This window comes from Rattus norvegicus, chromosome 5, assembly GCF_036323735.1.
Source record: "Rattus norvegicus strain BN/NHsdMcwi chromosome 5, GRCr8, whole genome shotgun sequence".
In the NCBI taxonomy this organism is placed as follows: Eukaryota; Metazoa; Chordata; class Mammalia; order Rodentia; family Muridae; genus Rattus; species Rattus norvegicus.
This window is the reverse complement of record NC_086023.1, coordinates 38,762,662-38,783,485: the sequence shown is the minus strand read 5'-3', so window position 1 is coordinate 38,783,485 and position 20,824 is coordinate 38,762,662. Positions and strand designations below refer to the sequence as shown.

Genomic DNA, 20,824 nt, shown 5'->3' with positions numbered 1-20,824 from the left:
TTTCTTTCTTCCTTCCTTCCTTCCTCCCTTTCTTTCTTTATTTACTTCTTCATTCAAAATGTCTGTCATTTACTTACAATTAAAAGTTTCACATTGTGTTATATGTGGTGCATAAGTAGCACAGTCTTGTGCTTCCCTTCCTCTTGTAGTCCAGAATGGAATTATCTTTAGTTTTCAGATTAAGGTTGCCTTTTGCTGCCACTGAAAAGCTGCTGCCCCTTGTGTCACCCATGTGACTTATCTCACAGCCATTTTCTATATGTTTTAATATTAAAGTTGATTTCAGGTTGCTAGGTATAGTGTCAAAAAAGAGTACACATACACACACACACACACACACAGAGAGAGAGAGAGAGAGAGAGAGAGAGAGAGAGAGAGAGACCAACCTTAGAAGAACCCACAGTTGACTTGTGTGTACATAAGAAAATGAAAAACTAGCCCACAGTTGCAATAGTACAGTAATCTTCCTCAACTATGAAAGTAACCATTATGAACAGACATATCATTTTTTGTGATTCTTTAGGCATTTGCCTCAAAAAGAACTGCCTTAATTTCATTTCCTGTGACAGAAATATATTGATGTAAGTAATTTAAGGGGTAGAGAATTTGTTTTACCTCACAATTTTATGTTATAATCTACCAGTGCTGGAAAGTAAAGGTGGCAAGAACTTGAAGTAGTAACATGTCTAGAAGAGAGAACAGTCAATTAAGACATGCATGCCTGTGCTCAGCCACTTTCTTCTTTTTATATAGTCTAGGACTTTTAGGATGAGTCTTTTCACATTCATTTAAGAAATTGAGATAGCTCCTGACAGACATGCCCACAGGATAGCTAATCTAAACAATTCTCCACTGAAATTATATCCAGCTGATTCTGCATTGTGCCAAGTTTACAATTAGAGCTTACTTTCATAGGCAATTTGTAGTCATATGGGAATTTGGAACTCATCATAGGCAATAGTAATCTGTGATTGCCAGGGAAACAGATCAGGATTAATTCTAAGACCAGCATTTAAATCATGAACAACTTAAGGCTTGAAACCTGGTGAGAGAACTTCAGTAAAGTAGTAAGAGTAGTGGGACCAATACACCTCTGGTTCTCCTGCTCCCTGCTAGGTCCCATGAGCAAGTCACTTAACCATCTCACAAGTCCTCCCTCACCTATAAATTAAGGATTAAAACAGACCTTACAGGCAGATTAACTCAAATGAAGCATTTGGCATGGAGGTCTTGCTTTCTCAGCCAATTATTGCTTTCTTTCTCCCCTTGCCTAAGGAGTCGTGCTAAAGATTCTAGCAGATCTAAAGCTTCCTTCCCCTTACTGGGGGCGGGGGATGGGGGTGGGGTTAAAAAGAAGGAATGAACCAAAGCATAGAAACCAAGAAAGAGAAGCAATGCCCATGATTGCCAAGGGAGCATTGTGAACTGATGGGATACAAGAATGAGAAAACAGTACAGTTTCTCCATTACACTCACTTTTCTCAAAGATTCTGCCTAATAAAGAAGATTTGCATGTGAACAAATTACTAATCATGCTCATGCCACAGAAGAAAGGAGCAGAGTGATTAATCATTAAACTGCACAGAGGGATATGTATCCAAGGAAATGCTGAGTTGGCCATAGATACCAGGCAAGACTATGGGAGAAAGGGACTGGAGATGTAGACAGGAATAGGACAAGTGAGCTAAGGGGCCAGTCACAAGCTATTCAACTCTCTTCGCTGGGTTCAAGATTCCCCACGCCTCTACCCAGCTGTTCTCCCTCCTCGCTTTTTGCCTCTGGAGAAGGAACCTACTCGCCTCACCTTCTCCCTTTGGTAGGGAGCCACTGAAAAGATAGAACACTCTTTATATGCAGTCTTTTCTAGTCACTAAGACCTACTAAAACATGATAGTCTGCTTCTTTAGTGAATGAATGGCAGCTATGGCTTTAAACTTATAAGTGTACTATGATAATTCCAGCCCAGAAATCCTTTCAATTCCTTCTTCCCTGAAGATTCACAGCAAAGATCTCAGGTTCTAGGTACTTCTGCAGTTATCCTAACCCTTCCAGACCCTCATTAGACATCTGAGGACAGACTTCAGTCTTTTTCTTGTGTCACATACCATAACGGTACCACAGTTGCTACTTGACATTTATATTGTAGGAGGTTTTATCTTGAAGCCATGTCTGCTATTCTTTGTGCCCCCTTCTTCTTATATGTCAATTATACTTAGTCCACCAAAACTAATAAAGGCTTTGGAACACTGGGTACTCGCTAAGTGCTTACTCAAAAACTAATAAGATATGATGTCTGTTGCTCTGGCAAATAAGTGGAACTCAAACTGTAGTGACATGGGAGCTAAGTTTCTACCATTTCTAACAAAAGACGATCAGTAAGGCCATACTTGACCTCAAAGAGCTAATCACCCTTATAAAAATGTTTAGCTACAAGGAAATATGGAAGATGCTCTTCAGCATCTTTCAGGAAATTTCCAATATACATGGAGTGTGAAGTCAAGCTAGAGAAAATTGCTTTTCTGCTCTCTTATGCCTTTTACCCCCCTTTCAGAGATCTCTGGTGTTTCCTTTGGGCCACCAACTCCTCGGGAGCACATTCGGAATCTTCCACTTGGAATGACCTATTCTCTTTTCTTCTTGGGAAATTTGTAGTCCTTTTACTAAATTGGCACTTAGTAAACACCTACCCTATTCTATTCACCTACAGAGGACTAAGTGACTATCCAAGCTGTTAGTACAGATTCTGCTTACTTTTTTCTTTCCCCTGCCTAATTATCGCTGTTTCCTGCCTCTCACACTGTATTCAGCTTATGCTCTTGAAAGCAGAATTGTAGCCATCCACTGCTGTACTCTACTTCAAGCATAATGTTTGAAGAACATTATGCTTGAAGAAATAGTAAATAAATGTAAAGGTTTTAGATAAAGTGATTTCATTTCATTTATTATTGGCTATAAAGACTTGGAATATTTATTTGATTTCATAGTTGCCTTATTTACCTCATTTATAAAAGCCAGTTCATAGATTATTTTGTGGAGTCAGAATGTACATGGCAGGTTTGTCCTGGCCTTTACCTAGACCAAATCATAAAGTATGATTGAACTTTTGCTATTCATTACATTTATTTTTGCATTCACTCTTATTCCCTTACTAGTAAGGTTCATGGATGGCAGGTTTCCCTTAACTTCTCACAAAATAACTCACTGAATCCCAGGAGATAGCAGAACAATGTAAAAACAAAGAGTCTACCCCCATTTATTTCATACCATACTTTGAGTAAATGTGGTAGATTCATATTGATGAGAAAAAAAGAAAGGACTGTTGGAAACGCCTTAGTAAAACAATCCATGTTAAAGACTAACAATAGAAAAAATATAAACTGGAAAACTTATATAGTTTCTTTCAATTGCCAAATGTTTACATATCTGCATAAGATATGTTTAGAAAATCAAACAGAACCATGCATTGTCTATGGTACTTAAAAGGTGTGTGCTGAGTTTAAGGAAATGGAAAAGAGTGAGAGATTACAAACAGGGAATTTTAACATGGAGAAGTCAAGTCATTGACAGTTCAATTTGTGGAACCTACATAGACACACAAGCTTCATGTCATGCTTCAAATTAACCAAAAGGTATCTGTTAAAAATACAAAGCCATCTTGCACTATAATTACCCAGTCAACTGAATTGTTAATAAAAACAACCCATTTCAAAGACAATGTGAAGTGAATTGCTAGTCTTAAAGGTGATGACTTAGCATTTCTGGTATGGTAAATGCACATCCACGGATTCATTTGCCAGAGCTCTTTTCTGTTTGCTTATGATCCCATGTGGTCTATCAACTGCACATCAAAGTGTATCATTTATACCCCACACAAACCAAAATTCAATCCATACAGGCATTTTTCTCAACTAGCAACATATTAGAATGAACATTCTATCCACATTCCATACAAATAAATGTATGTCATATTCCTATCATGTGTAACATGTGTTACAGAAATTATATAAATGAACAATATTTCTAGTAAAATGGTCCTTTGATTCATTTGTCATGTGGTGAGTTGAAAAAAAATTATTGCAGGTCAATTTATAGTAAGAGTCCTTTTCCTAAGATGGTCTGCAGTAAAGCCTACCAAATGAAGCAGGCTGACTCTGGAGCACTGCCAGATTTCATAGAAGGACTCTGACAAGGTATAGGAAATCAAAGGATGACCCGTCCCCCAAGGCCTTAATATGATGATTTGAGTGATTTGCCCCCTGCAAAGTGCCTAGTGAAACACTGGGGATACAGCCTTCATTACATTCAAATGTGTAGAACTAGGCAGCAGCTATCAGTGTCTGTGAAAGGTCAAGAACAGAATCTATAATACAAATTGTAGCAGATCCTTATTTCCTTTCCAGTATGGTTTGCACTGTGAGTCTTTTAAAGGGTTAGTTTTATTGTACCTTTGTTGTACTCTGGGCATTCTCAATACTTATGGGATTCAAGCTGGGTTGAACTAACTAGGTATTAAATAGCTTTTCTATGGATGCAGTTCTGTGATACAGAACTTGCCTAGGGTCTGGAAGGGGCTGCTTCAGTTCCCAGTACAGGAAAACAAAAACAAACTAGCAAACCACCCTCCCTGATCATGACTTAGTCTTGCTTCATTAGAAGTTCCCTCCTAACTTGGTTATGGGCATTTCTGTTCTGCTCTGATATATGAATGTTTCATTTGGTACTCTCTGATTAGCAAGACATCTACAGGTTTTTTTGTATTTGTGATGTTTAAAAATAGCCCTTTAAAGCTGTATGCAAGATATTTTCAATTCAATATCCATTTGAATGGTGCATGGCTTAGAAAAATATGCTTGATTGTATTTGCAATAACTTCAAGCCCCTAAACCAGCACAATTTATCATGCTTGTATGACATCTTTACCTGTTTTTAGTGTAAAATCACAGTGACTATGGAGTTTTAAGTAACTTTATTACCTATTTTTTCAAAAAGCGAAATATTCTCAGAAAAGAGAAATGTTACCTCAAAAATATTCGTTCATAGTCTACACACCAACATGAGATCACTTTAAAATCATAAATGGTAAAGATAAAGTAAATTGCATATTACAGACAAACAAGATGTGAATGAAAGGATTTTTTTATAATAGGAATTGGTTGTTTGTTTGCTCTGTCTCTTATTTATTAATTTCCGGGATTTTAAAGATATCTTATGCACTTATTCTTTCACTGATTACAGGTGCATGTGCTCTACTCTTAGAAAAAATAACATAACAGAGAGCGTTTGATAACTATATGGAAGTTCGATTTTGTCTAAAGTTCTGAAATTAGACAATTTATACTAATGAATTGGATATTTTCCATCTAATATATCTGATTATTTAGATAAATTTATGTAAGTAGCCAGATAGAAAGATAGAAAAATAAATAATACATCGATTCATAAATTGGTAGTAAATAGATTAGTGGTTCTCAGAAAGCTACATTAACTGTGTTATCTTGAAAAGAAAATGTACATAAAACAGAAATCATGTCAGCACTTGAATTTAAATTGTACCTGCAACTCAGAAAAGAATTTTAGAATTCTAGGTTTCCAGGCATCCATTAACAACAATGGGAACTATTGGATTTTTAGTTCTTTAGTACCTCATGAAAGGAGATTTTTTTTTAATCTCAATATTACCTATTTACTTACAAAAGACTTATATTTATTGACATTTCTACTACTAATTTATTTCGAATATGTGGTTTTCATCTCCAATTTTTTTCTTTTTTTCTCAACCCTTTATATTTAGTATACAGTGTGGACTGCCCTCTGGGTCACCTGGAATGTGTTCATCATCTGCTTTTATTTGGAAGTAGGAGGCCTCTCTAAGGTGAGCTTACCACATCTTTGCAATACACTTTGGAAAAATATAGTTATAAGTTAACTACTATGATATACTTTTTTCTGATTATACTTGAGTGGAGAAATATAGAACAGCTAATTTAAAAAAATAGTCTAACTGGCATGTGTTGCCTATCTGTAATCACAGCACATGGGAGGTTGAGACAGAAGGATCATTTTAAGGTCATACTTGGTAGTACAGTGAATTCAGAGTCAGCATGTGCTCTCTGAGATCATGCTCTAAAAAGTAATGTCTATATTCTATTATGAAAAAGTGATCTTGGAGAAATACATGATAATATAAAGGACTTTCAGATGCATGGCTTCTAATTTGTTTGTTATAGTGAAATTGAGACTTATCTTCTAGTGAATTCTCATGTGCTTGTTGAATACATAGTATTATAGTGACTGCAGTCCTATATATTAAAGCAAATATATATATATATATATATATATATATATATATATATATATATATATATTCATGCTTAAAGTAGGAAAGGGGTTGTAAAAAAAATTGAAGCTCTTTAAGTAGAGCCACACGTACTAGAATGTGAACACATGGGTGTGGTGTTTTCTGTTCTGAGGTTCTCATCAGACAGAAGACTCTGCTCTTAGGGCAATATGGTGTCATGTTATTTCTGTCTGCTTACAATCTCATTTTCATCAGACTTTCTGAAAACACATCTTTTGATTGTTAAAAATGTATCAAAACAAACAGTTTTAAATTTCTAATAACTAGTCTTAAAGAAGAAACATAATACAATAGTTCAAAGACTGTATAAGGATTTTTTTCTTTTTAAATATTTTATTATTAAATAAATTTGAATTATCTATTGTTTACTGTCAGTCTGAAATTGTACATCGAATATGGTCATATACTTGCATTTGGGATCCTTATCTTACAACCAAAGATGCTTTTAGAACTGTGAGACTCTACTGAAGTACTAATCAAAGCATGTCAGATTCAGCCAGAGGAGAGAACATCATTGAAGGATTTACTCTAGCACCTTTAGAAATTATTTGATTCTTCTTTCTATACTATAGTGAATTTAAAATTAGAGCTTGTCATCATTTCTCTCATTGGAGAGTTCAAAGACCAGAAAGGACATTTCTGCTACTGAGACCCACAAAAAAACCTGCAGCTTCTTTCTTGATGATTTATGCTACTGAATGTTCACCACCACAAAAACCTAGAACATAAAGCTTGATCAGACTCTGCATCCAGGTTTTGTTGCCAATCAATGTAGATTATAGGTCATTTTCAAATGCAATTCTGATGAAAAGAATAATGAGTACCAAGTTAAACACAGTATTAGCCTTATATTTTCTATCTTGTAACTTGAATGGTCACATTAATACAAGGGTATTTTCATTTCAGTGGGTAGAAATTGTCTTTTATTTTCTTCATTATGAATTTATTTGATGTAAGTTAAAAGAGAGGAAGCTTGCCCTGAAGAATTGGCATGACAGTGTGTTGAAGGAATACAGAGTTCCAATACAAGCACTTAATTCAAGTTTCATCTGCAGCACTTACTGTGAGCTGTGAACCAACAACTGTTCCCCTGTGATCCTGTGAAAGCATCCTAACAGGACAGTGTTGCCAATAATGGTGATAGCAAGTGCTGGTTATGTTCATGTTTATCATATGTGGTAACTCTGTAAACTTCAAAACAACTCTGTTTATGTTTATCATATGTGGTAAGTCTGTAAGCTTCAAAAGAGCTCTATGGAGTAATAAAAGTAAACAACAGCAGTCATTTGCTCTGCCCAAGTCCAATTACCTAGTCCTGCTCAAGATTATTTTTGTCAACTGCCCTTTATAACTGTTTTTTCAAACCTCTAAGTGGATGTCAAAGGATTTCCCTCTCTCTCTCTCTCTCTCTCTCTCTCTCTCTCTCTCTCTCTCTCTTTGGAGCTGGGGATCTCTTTTCGTTCTTGTCTTTACTTTTTTCTGGTCCCCTTTTATTGGATATTAGTTAGCAGGATATGAAAAGGACTTGACCAGGATGGGAGCTAGGCAGATAGTCATGCCCAGGAGTATAGACAAACCTCCACATAGGTCCCTCTTTGGTGGTATTTGCATCATTGTTCGTGTTTGAGTTCCTTATAAGAATTACATGAGCTAAAAAGGCCATAGGACGCTAGCCCCATGTTGAGCCTGACAGGTTGATGTACTTGTCAACTGGCTATTCATTTTTAACCCATTCAAAAATTCATTAACACATATTTTTGGTTAAAAGTATGTAGAAGTCCAAAAAGAATATTCATAATATGTTCTGTTAACTTTTACAGCCTTTCTGGCTAGCCACAGTTTAATCTCAAATGGATCCTACATGAATCTACTCTGAAAGAGTAAAGTTAAGGACCCTTGATAAGAAATACCCCTGCCAAGCTTCCTGCTGTATATTGTTTTCTAAGAAAAACCCTTATCCAGATGTGATAGTTTCTGTTCTAAACTTATTAGAGAGACTTCTCCATTTTCTGCTAGTCCTGAAATTATCCACTTTAATATAAACAGAAACTACCCTGTACCTTGAGTTTTACCCAAACATACATTCTGGAACAACGAATCTCTTCAGCTCATTTTGCTGGGGAAATGTATAGTAAGATTTATTCATACCAGAAAAGGAGTGCAGCAATACATCAAAGAAACAGTTCTGTCCATGTTCAGCTTAATGAATCTGTATCATCCAGGGTTTCCCAGAGAAGCAGAATGGCTAGGCTGAGCATACATTGCAGAAGGCATTTATTATATTAGCTCACAAAATTCAGGCAGGGCAGTTGAACAATAACCATCTGCATGCTCGAAGGGCTGAGAACATGGTAATTGCTCAGTTCATAAAAATGAGCGCCTCAGCAGTCCCAATCTGGAGAGTGACAGGTCGTCAGTTCAAACCAAATAGCCAAAGATTGAGAGGTTCAGATCTCAACAAAGAGGTGCAATAATTATGGCAGCCATAGAGGAGATGCATGTCTCAGCCAGGAAGGTAGGCAGGTACAAAGCAACAGCACTTCCTTCAGACTGTGCTGCTGCTGAAAGAGCTTCTTTACCGTGAGGGAGGGTCTTCCTCTAAAATTAATCCTTCCAATAATACTCTTATGAATTACATAAGTATGTCTTGTACTTGACCTCAGATCCAATAAAGTTGACAAGATTAACTCAGACAGAATTAATGACTTTATTAGGATTGCTTACACAGGACAGGCAAGACAAGGGTGGCCGAATGACTGAAAAGTCTCACACCAACATAAGTGACTCACAGAACTGTATCACCAGAATTCTCTATAGATGTTGCAAGCATCTACCTACCTGATGGTTTTTATCCCCTAAGCGTCCACTTGCTATTTGTATAGCTTTGTTATATAAAGGGCCTTGTGTTTCCTTTAAGTTTGCTGAGTTTACTGGCCTTAAGAGTTTCATGAGCCTCTTATTTCTCCCTGATTGCACAAAGAAATGTTTCCATTCCTAAGAAATAGCTATAGACTAGAATGTTCCTGCAAACACTGAACCTAGAGTAGTCTTCACATTGTGTTTATGGGCGTAGTAGTCATTCTTCCATGGCATGTGGTTGATCACTTGATACTCCTAAAGAAGTTATGATACTATGAGAACAAATAGGGAGGAGGGAACCCTAGCTTGTACAAACAAATAGGACAGTGCAGGAAGGTAGATCAAAAGCCTTGTGTGAAGCAAATAGGTGAGGTGTAAGTAGACTAAACAATAGTTAATGGTGGGTTAGAATACTGGACTTAAAGACAGGATTCCCTGTTACTGATGTATATATATTTAAATGTATATGTTCAGTGGGCATTAAAAAATAGAAGGAACACCACACAAGTAGAAGAAAATCTATGCGGTCCTATTAATATCATAAAATCCCAGTCAAATATCATAATACACATAAAGAGATGTCTTATACTAAATATAAAAGTAGAAATTCATCAATGAGACATCATAATACTTAAACAGATCAAAGCCCAAATGTTTAATTATATGAAACAAAGAGAGAATTTGAGACAATGGAAACAAACATGGAAAATTTAACAATCCTTTTATGCTTATTAATATAAAACAGAAACAATTCAATAGAAATAAAAAAGTTTGTACACCTGTATGACCAATATATATACCCCTTTTCAGTCAGAAACAAATAAACATATATTTATTTTATTAAAATATCTGTGGAACACAGTGATCAAAATTGTATTCTGGATCACTAAAAGCCTCATAAATACCAATGACAAAGAGTGCAGCATACTCTTTGCCACAGACAAAACAGTGACTTGAAATCTATAGTAGCTAAAATCTCTAGAAAGTGTTTAAATATTTGGAATCAAGGCAGAGAATTTTAAATGATTTACAAATCATGGTATGAATTTGGAGTAATTTAAAATAATTTTTAAAGAACATAGTAAAAAACAGATTTTGCAGATGAATCCAAGCAGTGCTCAGTGACTATGCATTACAGCAAATATTACTAAAAAGGGAAGTTTTAAACAATATTTACAACCATTGATCTTAAGAGGAAAATTGAGCTGTATGTGTGATCCCATACTTTGCTGCTTTAGGCTAATAAATGAACATTTAACTCTGAGATAGAAGAAAGAGCAACTCAAATTCCCATTGTCAGTAAGGAGCCGTAACTACAGATGATGCAGACATAGAAAAACACCAATAACATTGGCATTTTAAATGAAATTATTTAACAGATTAACAGCAAAAATATCAAAACTAGAAATAGAAAAAAAGCCAAACAAACTTAGCATTAAAAAAGTTTTTTTTTTTTTAAAAAGAACCTCAAGCACACACAGAGCCAAAGATAAATTGTAGCAAGCAGCCATGCTAATCTTACTTCACCATTTTAGATAACGAAGGATAACACATTTCCAAGATACATTTAGGGTATTACAGGATCCTGTTGTGTGAAAGCTGTGTTGTCACTGAAATCCTAACAGTCCTAGGTATCTCCTCAGGAAAAGTAAGACTGTAAGGGTAAGTTACATTACTGACTGTTTTTGAAAAGCTATTTTAACTTAATGACACCCTATTGTATGTTGCTACTAAATTCTGGGTAGCTTTAAATTTTTGCTAATGAAACATAATATACATGATTTAAGGATACATAGTTTTCAGGTCTATTCTTTGCAATTATGAATGACTTAATTAAGGTTACTGTTGCTATGATTAAATGCTGTGGCCAACAGTAAATAGGGAGGAGAAGATTTATTTGATTTACACTTCCATATCACTGCTTATCAGTGGAGAAAGTGAAAATAGAACTCAAGCAGGGCAGGAACGTGGAGGTAGGAGCTGTTACAGAATCCATAGAGCAGTGCTAGTTATTGCCTTGCTCCCCTGCTTTTTTATTGACTCAGGACCAACCATCTAGAGGTAGTACTACCCACAATAGACTAGGCCCTCCCAATCAATCATTCGTTAAGAAAATGTCCTACAGCCTGATCTTATGGAGGCATTTTCTCTATTGCTGCTCCGTCCTCTTGATGACTGTAGCTTGTGTCAAGTTGACATAAAACTAGCCAGAACAGTGAAATACACACTAGGTTCCTTTGCTCAGTTAGGGGGGTGGGGAGGGTGTTGCTAACTTCAAGTGAAAGAACTAATTTTATCTTGCTTAATTATTTAAGATTTTTTAAAATAGAATACATTATTCAATGTGCTCAGGTGTCAACTTCTTTTGCTCTTTTTATTAGTAATTTGTACCTTTTACATTTTGATACGGCATGATGTCTTTGTCTTTAGTCCTCTGAAGCTTAATTTTTCTGAACTATACAAAGTGATGCTCTAACATATCTCCCATAGAGCCATACCAATAGTATAAATAGTGTTTACTGTATAGACTTGGCACTGATTTATGGTTTTTTTTATTAAGTGATAAATGTTATAGGACTTGATATAATACTATCGTTTGTGGCACATTGCTTTTTAAATGATATTAGTTTGTTTATTATTTATGTTGTAGAAAGTCTCTATAATCCAACATTCTCTTCCTCTCTGATTTGACCTCATATATTCACAGGATTTTATTTATAGGGTTATATTTGAACAAAGATGTTTCCACACATACACATATACATTCATGCATTATTTTGGCTTTATTTTACTTAACACGTTGAACTTTTAATTAATTTAGAATATGAGAGGTAAAACTTTCATTATAGAAGTCAAGAGGGCAGTCTTTAGTAACAGAACTAGCAACTGGTAGGAAGCCAAACTGAATGAATCTAAAGGGGGAGGGGTAGTAATAAAAGTGATAAAATTATGATTTGCTTCAAAATCTACCTTCCCTTGAAATTATCTTTCACAAGCTGTTAGGATTCCTGGGTTCCACTGGACAGAGGCCTCCTCAATATGCATGCAGTGATAAAGCTGAAGAAAACAGAGGCTCAAATAAACAGCAGGCTAAAGAATGGGGTTCAGAAACATTAAGAGGGCCCGGAGCAGTGACAGCCTTATCAGAAAGCTGCTGCTTAGATGGAAAGGGGGCCCAGCTGCTGTCCATCTGCTCATGCTTTACATTACTAAGGTGTGACAGAGGAGGATGTGATTGTCCCATCTGGAGCTACCATCTGCTGCTTTGCAAGGGCAAGGCAGAGTCTGGATTAGAGGTCTAACTGATTACACAAATCCAGGTCTTTTCAAAATAAGAATCAATACAGCCTCAAAAGACAGGGACAAATGAGGTCATCCTGAAGCTCAGTCTGACCATTCTTACTAATGAATAGTACACACCGTCATGAATGATTAGGCACCGGCTTAAATTCTTACTAAACCCTAGATGGCAGTTTTCAGATATGCCCTTTGCATGGATCGCCTGGTACCACCCAGCCCGGCAGCAGGTATCTGCCATTATGGTCTTGAACACATTGATTTTTCCCCACGTCTTCTAACACTTGAAGGTGATGGATGAGTTGTTTTATGAAAAATCACTGTATATGGGTGACCAAAAGTGTTTACATAATAAAATCTTCTGGAGTTGTTGTTCCCTTTCCTACAAAACCAGGAAAAGCAAAGCAGTCATAGTGTTACATTGTTGGAAGAACTGAATGAGATAATACTGTGTGGAGAATAGAAAGGACCTTGACATATCACGAAGTCTCAGGAAATGATGATTCTTTATTGTCATCATGGTCATCTTTATTGCTGTGGGAGAAATTAATAGATGTTGGGATCTTCACCCCGAAATCCTTTGAGGCATATATATATATATTTTTAGCCTGCAAGAGCTACCCAGTGGAAATTGCTGGACTAAGTGACTTAGGGGGAAGTATGAAGCAGCCTTTTGATAGGACCTCAGCTCTGCACATTAACTTCTCAGCTGCATTGCTGTTAGTTAAATCCTTTCTTTCAACATGTAAACAGCTTCTTGATATAATTTGCAGACAGGCTTTCTCTCTGTTCTCTCTACTCCTATTTGAAGTATTTCAAGCATCTTTGAGAGCCTCTTTGGTTGTTTTAATGTCTTCTTATTTTCTTTAGATCAACATAGGGACAATTAATAACTTCATTCCACTTCTTAGGAATTTAGAAGATTTGAAATATTTTTCCTCCTGAAGAATATATTCAGAGCGTAAATGCAAAAACCTTTCTCATTTCTATCACATCCTAGAATCGCTAGGGTCCTGGAACCCAGAATAGGACAGCAATGGAGATAGGACAGACAAGCAGAGAAATGCTAGTATTGGGTGGTCTGTCCTCTCTAATGGAAACACACTTCTCAATATACACACATGAACCACAGGAAGAATTTTCAATCCCTCTGAACCTCTCCCAGGGAAGGCTTAGCCATTCCCACAAGGTTGGAATGGTCCTTGACATGGTCCATGTTCCATTCTGCTCGTGGGAACATATTGATTTACAAAGAATTTCACTCCCTCATGAGAGTCTTCTGTGGAATCTTCAACAGTCTGGTAGCCTCATTGAATTCATTCTCAAAACATATTGTCAACAGTAGGTTTCCCTGAGTGTTACCCAGTAAATTATTTCTCTTGGTCAAGATTTGGTTTCCTTCAAGGCTAGATTCTTCCATCAACCCTGACTTTCAGCAGGGACCCTTAAGCAGGACAGATAATCAAGAGTGATGTCTTCCAATGAGACTTCGCACAACAAACAATTCCTGGTCACTTTCAATGGCTTTCAGTCCAAAGAACTTAAACTGTATCTTCCCCTTTGGCGTGGGTGCTAGTGCCTAGAGTGCCTGAGAAATGCCCAGTACCTCTGTTCACTGAGGGAGCTTGATTCTTCCTGGAACTATTCTTCAGTAATGAAGAGTTGAACATAGTCTTATGTTTTTATAATCTTCATCCAAAGCAGACATTTTTTATGATCTTTATTCTACAAGGACAACTAAATGTTGTGTTATTACACTGACACGCAGAAACCACAAACATCCATCTGATTCCAACAATCCTGAGAAATAGAAGGGGCGGTAAATTAGAATTCTGTGATATAATCTCATGTTTTTCTATCGAAGTTCAAATAAATCTTTCTCACTATCAGAAAGAGAGACTTTATTCTGTCTATTGGAGCTCTTCTTCATGTTTTATGACTAGAGACACTACTTTGAAAAAGGTCTATGCAAATATCCTCCTGACTCAATTACCATATGGGATTAAAGATACCTTCACACTTCGGCAAATTTACATGGAAATGCATAAGCTCTGCTCTTGTGTTTTGTTGCTTCCCATCTTCTTCTGTAAATATAACTGAGATATCATTTTAAGAAAGATAATTATTTTACTAATATGTCAAGATTATTTTTTAATATAACATTAATTGTGGAATGGTTTGTTTTGCCTAGTAGCATTCAAATCCTGCCTTCAATGTAGATTGTATCTCTTAATAAACTGGATAATAATATAAATTAGTGTGATGGGAATGAAAAATTAGCATCCTTGCTTCAGGAGATTGAAATCTGTTCTTCCAAATCAGCTTCAGCTAATCACCTAAGCCAAACCACTTCTGACACTTTTTGTGAAGGTTAAGTCTAAACAACATGATTAGATTAAGATCTACCTAAAAGATTAATAAAACACAACTCTGATTTTGTCTACAATAGCATTTACAGACACCATTAGATCATGTGGACTTTGAAATAATAATCGTTTAATCCAGGCATTGATTCAAATTTCTGCAGGATATGAGAGGCTAATGGATCTATGGAGGTGGCAGCTGCTTGGAAGAGTGATCAATCAGGAGTGGTCTCGGCTACTGTGTGTTGCCATAAACCTTTCCTGCTGTGGTTCTGCTGGGTTTGTTTTTTTGTTTTTATGTTTTTTTTATTGTTGTTGTTGGATTTTGTTTGATTTTTGAGACAAGATCTCTTGTCAGCATGCTAGACTCAAACTCAATATATACATATACATACACATGCATACATATACATACATACATACATACATACATACATACATACATACATACATACATATACGACTGACCTTCAACTCTTGATCCGTCTGCCTCTACTTCCCACATGTTAGGATTATAGGTAGGGACCATAATCACCTTTACCTTTCTCCTATTACGGTTCTATTCTGCTTCTATCTGCTTCTTGGCTAACATATGGCCTGTTTCTCTTTGCCTTTCCCATCGGAATGAGACACAACCTCTGAAACCAGGAGCCAAAATAAAACTTCCTTCCATTTAGTTGTTATTATCAAGTGTTTCATTCATAGTGATTCACACAAAACTAATATATTTATGCACACTTCTCCTCTCTTTCTCTATATTTGCCATGGAAATGAAAATGGGAATAGCAGTATACAAAGGCAGTTTCAAAGGATCCTTAACTCAGACAGTTATGAGTCTGTTCCAGTGACTGAAGGGACCTGTCTCAATGTATGTATAAATATGGTGAAATATCTGACCACCTTCAATAAACTGGTATTTGAAAGTCTGCAATTATACCAGTGCAAAAGGCAATGTATTACATAACCCTAAGCCATTCTGAGTCATCTCGACTACTGAATTTCCATGTAAGCATTATGGTCAAGAGAATTTGGATACTACAGAGAGCTTTCTTTTTTCCAGCTTGTATTCAAAGGCTTTGCCACCTTTAAAAAGGCAATTTAAGGATTCTGGTGCAGTTTTTGATGCAGTCAATTGAACATGGGATTGTTTTCGAAGAAGAACATGTAGTACAAACATTACATATGTAATTGCCTTTAAGATTTGAAACTTTCTTATGATGTTAATTGGTTTGTTTAGAAAGCACAATCTCTTTGCTGTAAAGCATCAATTAAGAGTACAGCCACGGCAATGAGTTTCAGGTGATATTTTTCATGGTTACATTGCAAAGGAGACAACGATAAACAGATTTCACTATATTTACTTACTTCTCTAAGCTACATAGCAGTATATCCTATTGACAGACTTATAAATAAAATTATGCAAATGCTATTCTCCTGAATGAAGTTTGTAGAATGGCCTGGTGATTGGCAGGGCAACGTATATTGACCATCATTCAATTCCCTGGCCAAGTATGTTGCACAGACAGATCAAAACTCATTTCAATGCTTTTATCAGTGTTTCCTCTGTAGCCTGATGAAATAAAAATCATCTCTGTAAATTATTTTACAAAGAGAACCTATATGAGCAGGTATTATGATGCATAGATAATTATTGGTCTGAGATGTCAGACTGAATCAAGGTAGTGTCATAAGCACAGATGCCTATGTACGTCCTTGAGTACCTGATTAGTTAATTGTCTGGTTACAGCAGCTGCTGGGGGCCCAATGGTTCTGACCCTGCTGGCTGTTGTTGCACAAGAACTCTGGATCGTGCTTGAGCCAGGGTAAGTGTGAAAATGTAAGAAGAGCAGAATGATGAGAGCATCAGGCATATAGATCAGAAAGTGTATAGAAAATGACTGACCCCTAAAGTACAGTGTCCAATATGAGAAACAGGCTGGAAGATAGGTTTTATTGCTCTTGATTCAAAGTTCAATTAGCACAAAGACAAGCCACAAGCAGTTGAAAGGATCCTAACAATCCAATGTCTGTGTACAAAGTTGAGTGTTAGCCATAACATGGACAAGCCTGGGGAGATGGGTTAGGGAACACCAGGACTTTTCGCCCTCTTGTGCCATGTTTGAGGAATGATAAGAGAGAAAGATAAAGAAGAATAACCTAATGTGGAAATCACTCGGATTTGGCAGTTAGCTGGTCTGACTCAGTACAGATCACTGCATTGAGGTCAGAAGTTGAAAGCTAAAGGGCACAGGGATCCTCTGAGTTCTGCTTAGTCAGGATTGAACTGATGGCTCTAAGTCCTTTCCAGGAGCTCATCACTGATTTCACCTTTCCCTGTTTCCTGACTCGGCAATGGAAGAAACTCAAGAATAAGTCAGCATCCATTTGTCTAAATAATAATTGCCAGTATCTGTGCGGATTAAAATCAGCAAAAGCATGCCACTACTGGGCATATATCCAAACAAGTGAAATCAGTATATTAAAAAAAAAAACACTTGAACACATGTGTTCATTGCAGTATTTTTTGAACTAACAAAGATATGGTATCTACTGAGGTACCCTGCAAAAGGTGAATGGATAAAGAAAATGTAGCAACAGCAGAGTATTATTCTTGTTTAATATGAATAAATGCTTGTAATTTATGGCTATATGGATGACACTGAAAAGCAGAATATGAAATGAAACATGGCAAATGCCAAAATAAAAAAAAACCCCTCACATGCTACCCATCAAATATATGAACTAAAATAAGTTGATTACATAGAAGTAGAGTTGGATGATGACCATTGAAGATAGAGAAATAAAGAGAGGTCAGAAGAGAAAAAGACTGATAAATCTTACCAAAAAAAAAAAAATAGCTCAGTAAGAGCTATCCTTTTGTTGTAAGGATAAAGACATTAAAAGTAGTTCTGCTTTACTCTTCTAGTTGTTGACAGCTCATTAATGGAATCTGAATATTCAAATTACATCAGAAGGGTCAAATGTGAAATAAATTCAATAAAAATTAAAAGGAAAGATGACCTTTTATATTAAATTGCAAATATAAGCAGCAGATTTCGATTAAAATGATAGCATTTTTCTAGTTCCGAGATGCACAAATCCACTTAGTCATCTCTTTTTTGACCATGGTGGCAGAGGTTTTTTCTTATCTTTTAATACCCAGTCCCCCTGTTGGTTGAAAATGTTGGAAAACACAGCTTTTATCTAAGGTTCTAGAACTCTGTGTATGCCAATGTTTGTGTGTGTGTGTGTGTGTGTGTGTGTGTGTGTGTGTGTGTGTGTGAGAGAGAGAGAGAGAGAGAGAGAGAGAGAGAGAGGAGATATTGTAGAATATTATAGACTAGTTGCTTAAGAGCTATTAGAAGCAGGGCAGAACTTAGTCAACCAGCGCAAATTTACCACCTGGAACTTTATAGACCAGAAATCTTACATGATTCTTGGAAGGCTAAAAGCCAATGTGCCTGTAGGGCTGTATTTCTGTCGAGAGAGGTTGGCAAGAAGAATGCATGCACCTTCAAGGTGACCACATACATAATAATGAACCCTTTCATTCCCCAAGCCAGGAAATGGTGGCCATGTGCTTATCAAAAAGAAATCTCTGGTTTTCTGTGATCAAAAAGCACCCTCTCTTTTGAAGGGATGAAAACTGGGTTCAACTGGTTGTACAAGGTAATCCTTCTACCCAACAAATCTTATTTCAGTTACATTTGCAAAAACTCCTTTTCACATAAGGAGACAGGCACAAGTGCTGAGGAGGGAAAATTGGTATCTTAGATATGGATATCTATTATTTTGCTACTACAGAGATGACAATCATGTTACCCTGAAAATATGAACGGTGCACGAGAATTTGAAACACAAATAACTGTGTGGAATGAACTTCCATAGTAGCTCTTGCCTGCCTCCCTCCACATTCATTTTTCTATGAAAATATAAATATCAGCCACTGTTTAGGAAATGTGCAATATGTAGCTATACTCATCACCTCAATAACCACACGGAAGTGTACAGCTCCTCTTGTCTTGGTTTGCTTCATCCCACGCCTAGTACCAAAAGCTCTAGCTATATACAGTTGTTCCCCTCCTAATGTGTTCCCTGCACAATGTTCTTGACTTAAACTTTCATTAAATTGTGTTCTATGTGACTTGAATGAGATGTTTCCATAGTCTCAGGCATTTCAACACTTGGTTCTGAGTTAGGTGTATTGTTTAGGACATGTATGGCCTGACTGGAAGAAGTACAGTACATACGGTGCAAAAAAATATCTAAAATGTACCTCTCCTTCTAAATTTCTATAAGCTTTGATGCCTTTGTAAAGTCAAAAAGTAAGCAGTACCATTTTCAGGCTGTCTATAACAAGGAAGGCAAACATTCAATGAGTCCTAAGAGGAAGCTTTGGGTGGTCACATTGATAATGGAAAGCAGACACACTCTATCCCAGGGCAGGAAGCACAGTTTTTATCAGGATTCTCCCCAGGATCAGTATCTGCTTTCCCAGGAAAAATGAGCTTAGCATTTCAAATGACCTTCTTACTTTCACAAAGATGCTAGCACTTGCAAAAGTGCTTTGAATTTCTACTTTTGTTTTTCTCTGTTGGCTTGCTCTAACTATCCACCTCAATTCCACCCTCATTTTTAGACTATCCTTTGGTCAGCATTCATCATAGAGAGAATCCCATGGGTTATGGGGGTCAGAATGGAAGTCACTGCACTTAAGAGGTCATTGTGTAGAAGTAAGTTTAAAATACTGGAGGTGTCAAGTTACACACTGTGCCTGCCAGGGACCTAAAATAACTACTGAGGCACAGTAAAGGGACAATGTGTCTACAGTGTCCTCTGGGTGCTACTGGAGTTAATTTTCTTGAGTTTATACAGCCAAGCATGCTCCTCAAGCAGAAGACTACATTGTTCCTTCCAAAGCTTAGCTCACAGCCAGTACTCATTCAAAAACTTTCAAGGACAGGTAAATATGCTTCCCACAGAATCCCCTTAAGGAACTACAGCGCTGGAAAAAAATGGCGCAGAGAACAAGCTCTCTCTACATTTATTTTAGCAACAAAAATTCAATTTGCTTGAGCTGTCTAGGGACAGGAATTGACCCTATTTCTAGAACAAAGTGCAACAATTTGACAATATAGTTCTAAAAGAGCCTTCTAATGCTTGGCATGGTAGAAATGATTCATCATTTATCCTTGTCCTACAATTATAGAATTAATAAAGAAGACTGAATATTCCTCTCAGTATTTGACGATTAGGGCATTGAGGCTATCCTGATGTCTGAGAAATGACTCCTCCCTGCTTTGGAACAGCATCAGAAGCACCAGATGTACAGTAAGCTGTGCTTGCCATTAACTGAGAAACTGAGGTATAATAATAACTGCAGTCATTTCCCTTGCATACAACTTTGAGTAAGGAGAGTACAATATGGATTTCAGTTCCTTATAAAAGGCAGGCTACCTGGTGTCTGAAGTCAATGCATGTCAGAAGAGCCTAGACATTGGGTGATGTGCATGAATAATTGAAGAGCGACTTGTTAACTGCAGACGTGAAGTTGGCCACACAGAGAGAAGCCATTGTCAATTGCCAGCAATTTACTATGTTTTTGAAAACCACAGGCAGCAATTTACAGAAGAGATTAGGCCAGTTACTGTATGCATGCGGGTGGCATTTTCTTGATTTAAGACGTCAATCTGGGAAGCTGTAAAGTGACAGCTGGAGTTAGGAATGAGGTGATAAAGTTTATCGAGGAATTGCTTCTCCCTGAGAATGCCTATATTTCTATGTCGGATGCCCCTGAGCCCGCATCCCCTGCTGAGCCTACCTGCTGTATGCAGATGAGCATTGTCACAGAAGGGTGATCTATTCACTTCCAGAAACATTAGGCACCTTTGCAACACTAGGTGTTCTAATGCAGAGTCATTATGAGGGGGAAGTGTTCTGATTTTAT

The 20,824-nt window shown here is 36.8% G+C and overlaps 1 protein-coding gene across 3 annotated transcripts in view; it reads left to right on the top strand.

Moving 5' to 3' along the window:
- Nkain3 (Sodium/potassium transporting ATPase interacting 3) overlaps positions 1-20,824 on the top strand; it is a 696,335-nt gene that overhangs the window by 323,425 nt on the left and 352,086 nt on the right. For all 3 annotated transcript variants that reach the window (XM_039110792.2, NM_001109540.2, XM_063288441.1), the window contains exon 3: positions 5,792-5,872. In XM_039110792.2, the coding sequence (XP_038966720.1) occupies positions 5,792-5,872 (81 nt within the window). The remainder of the gene's footprint in view (positions 1-5,791; positions 5,873-20,824) is intronic.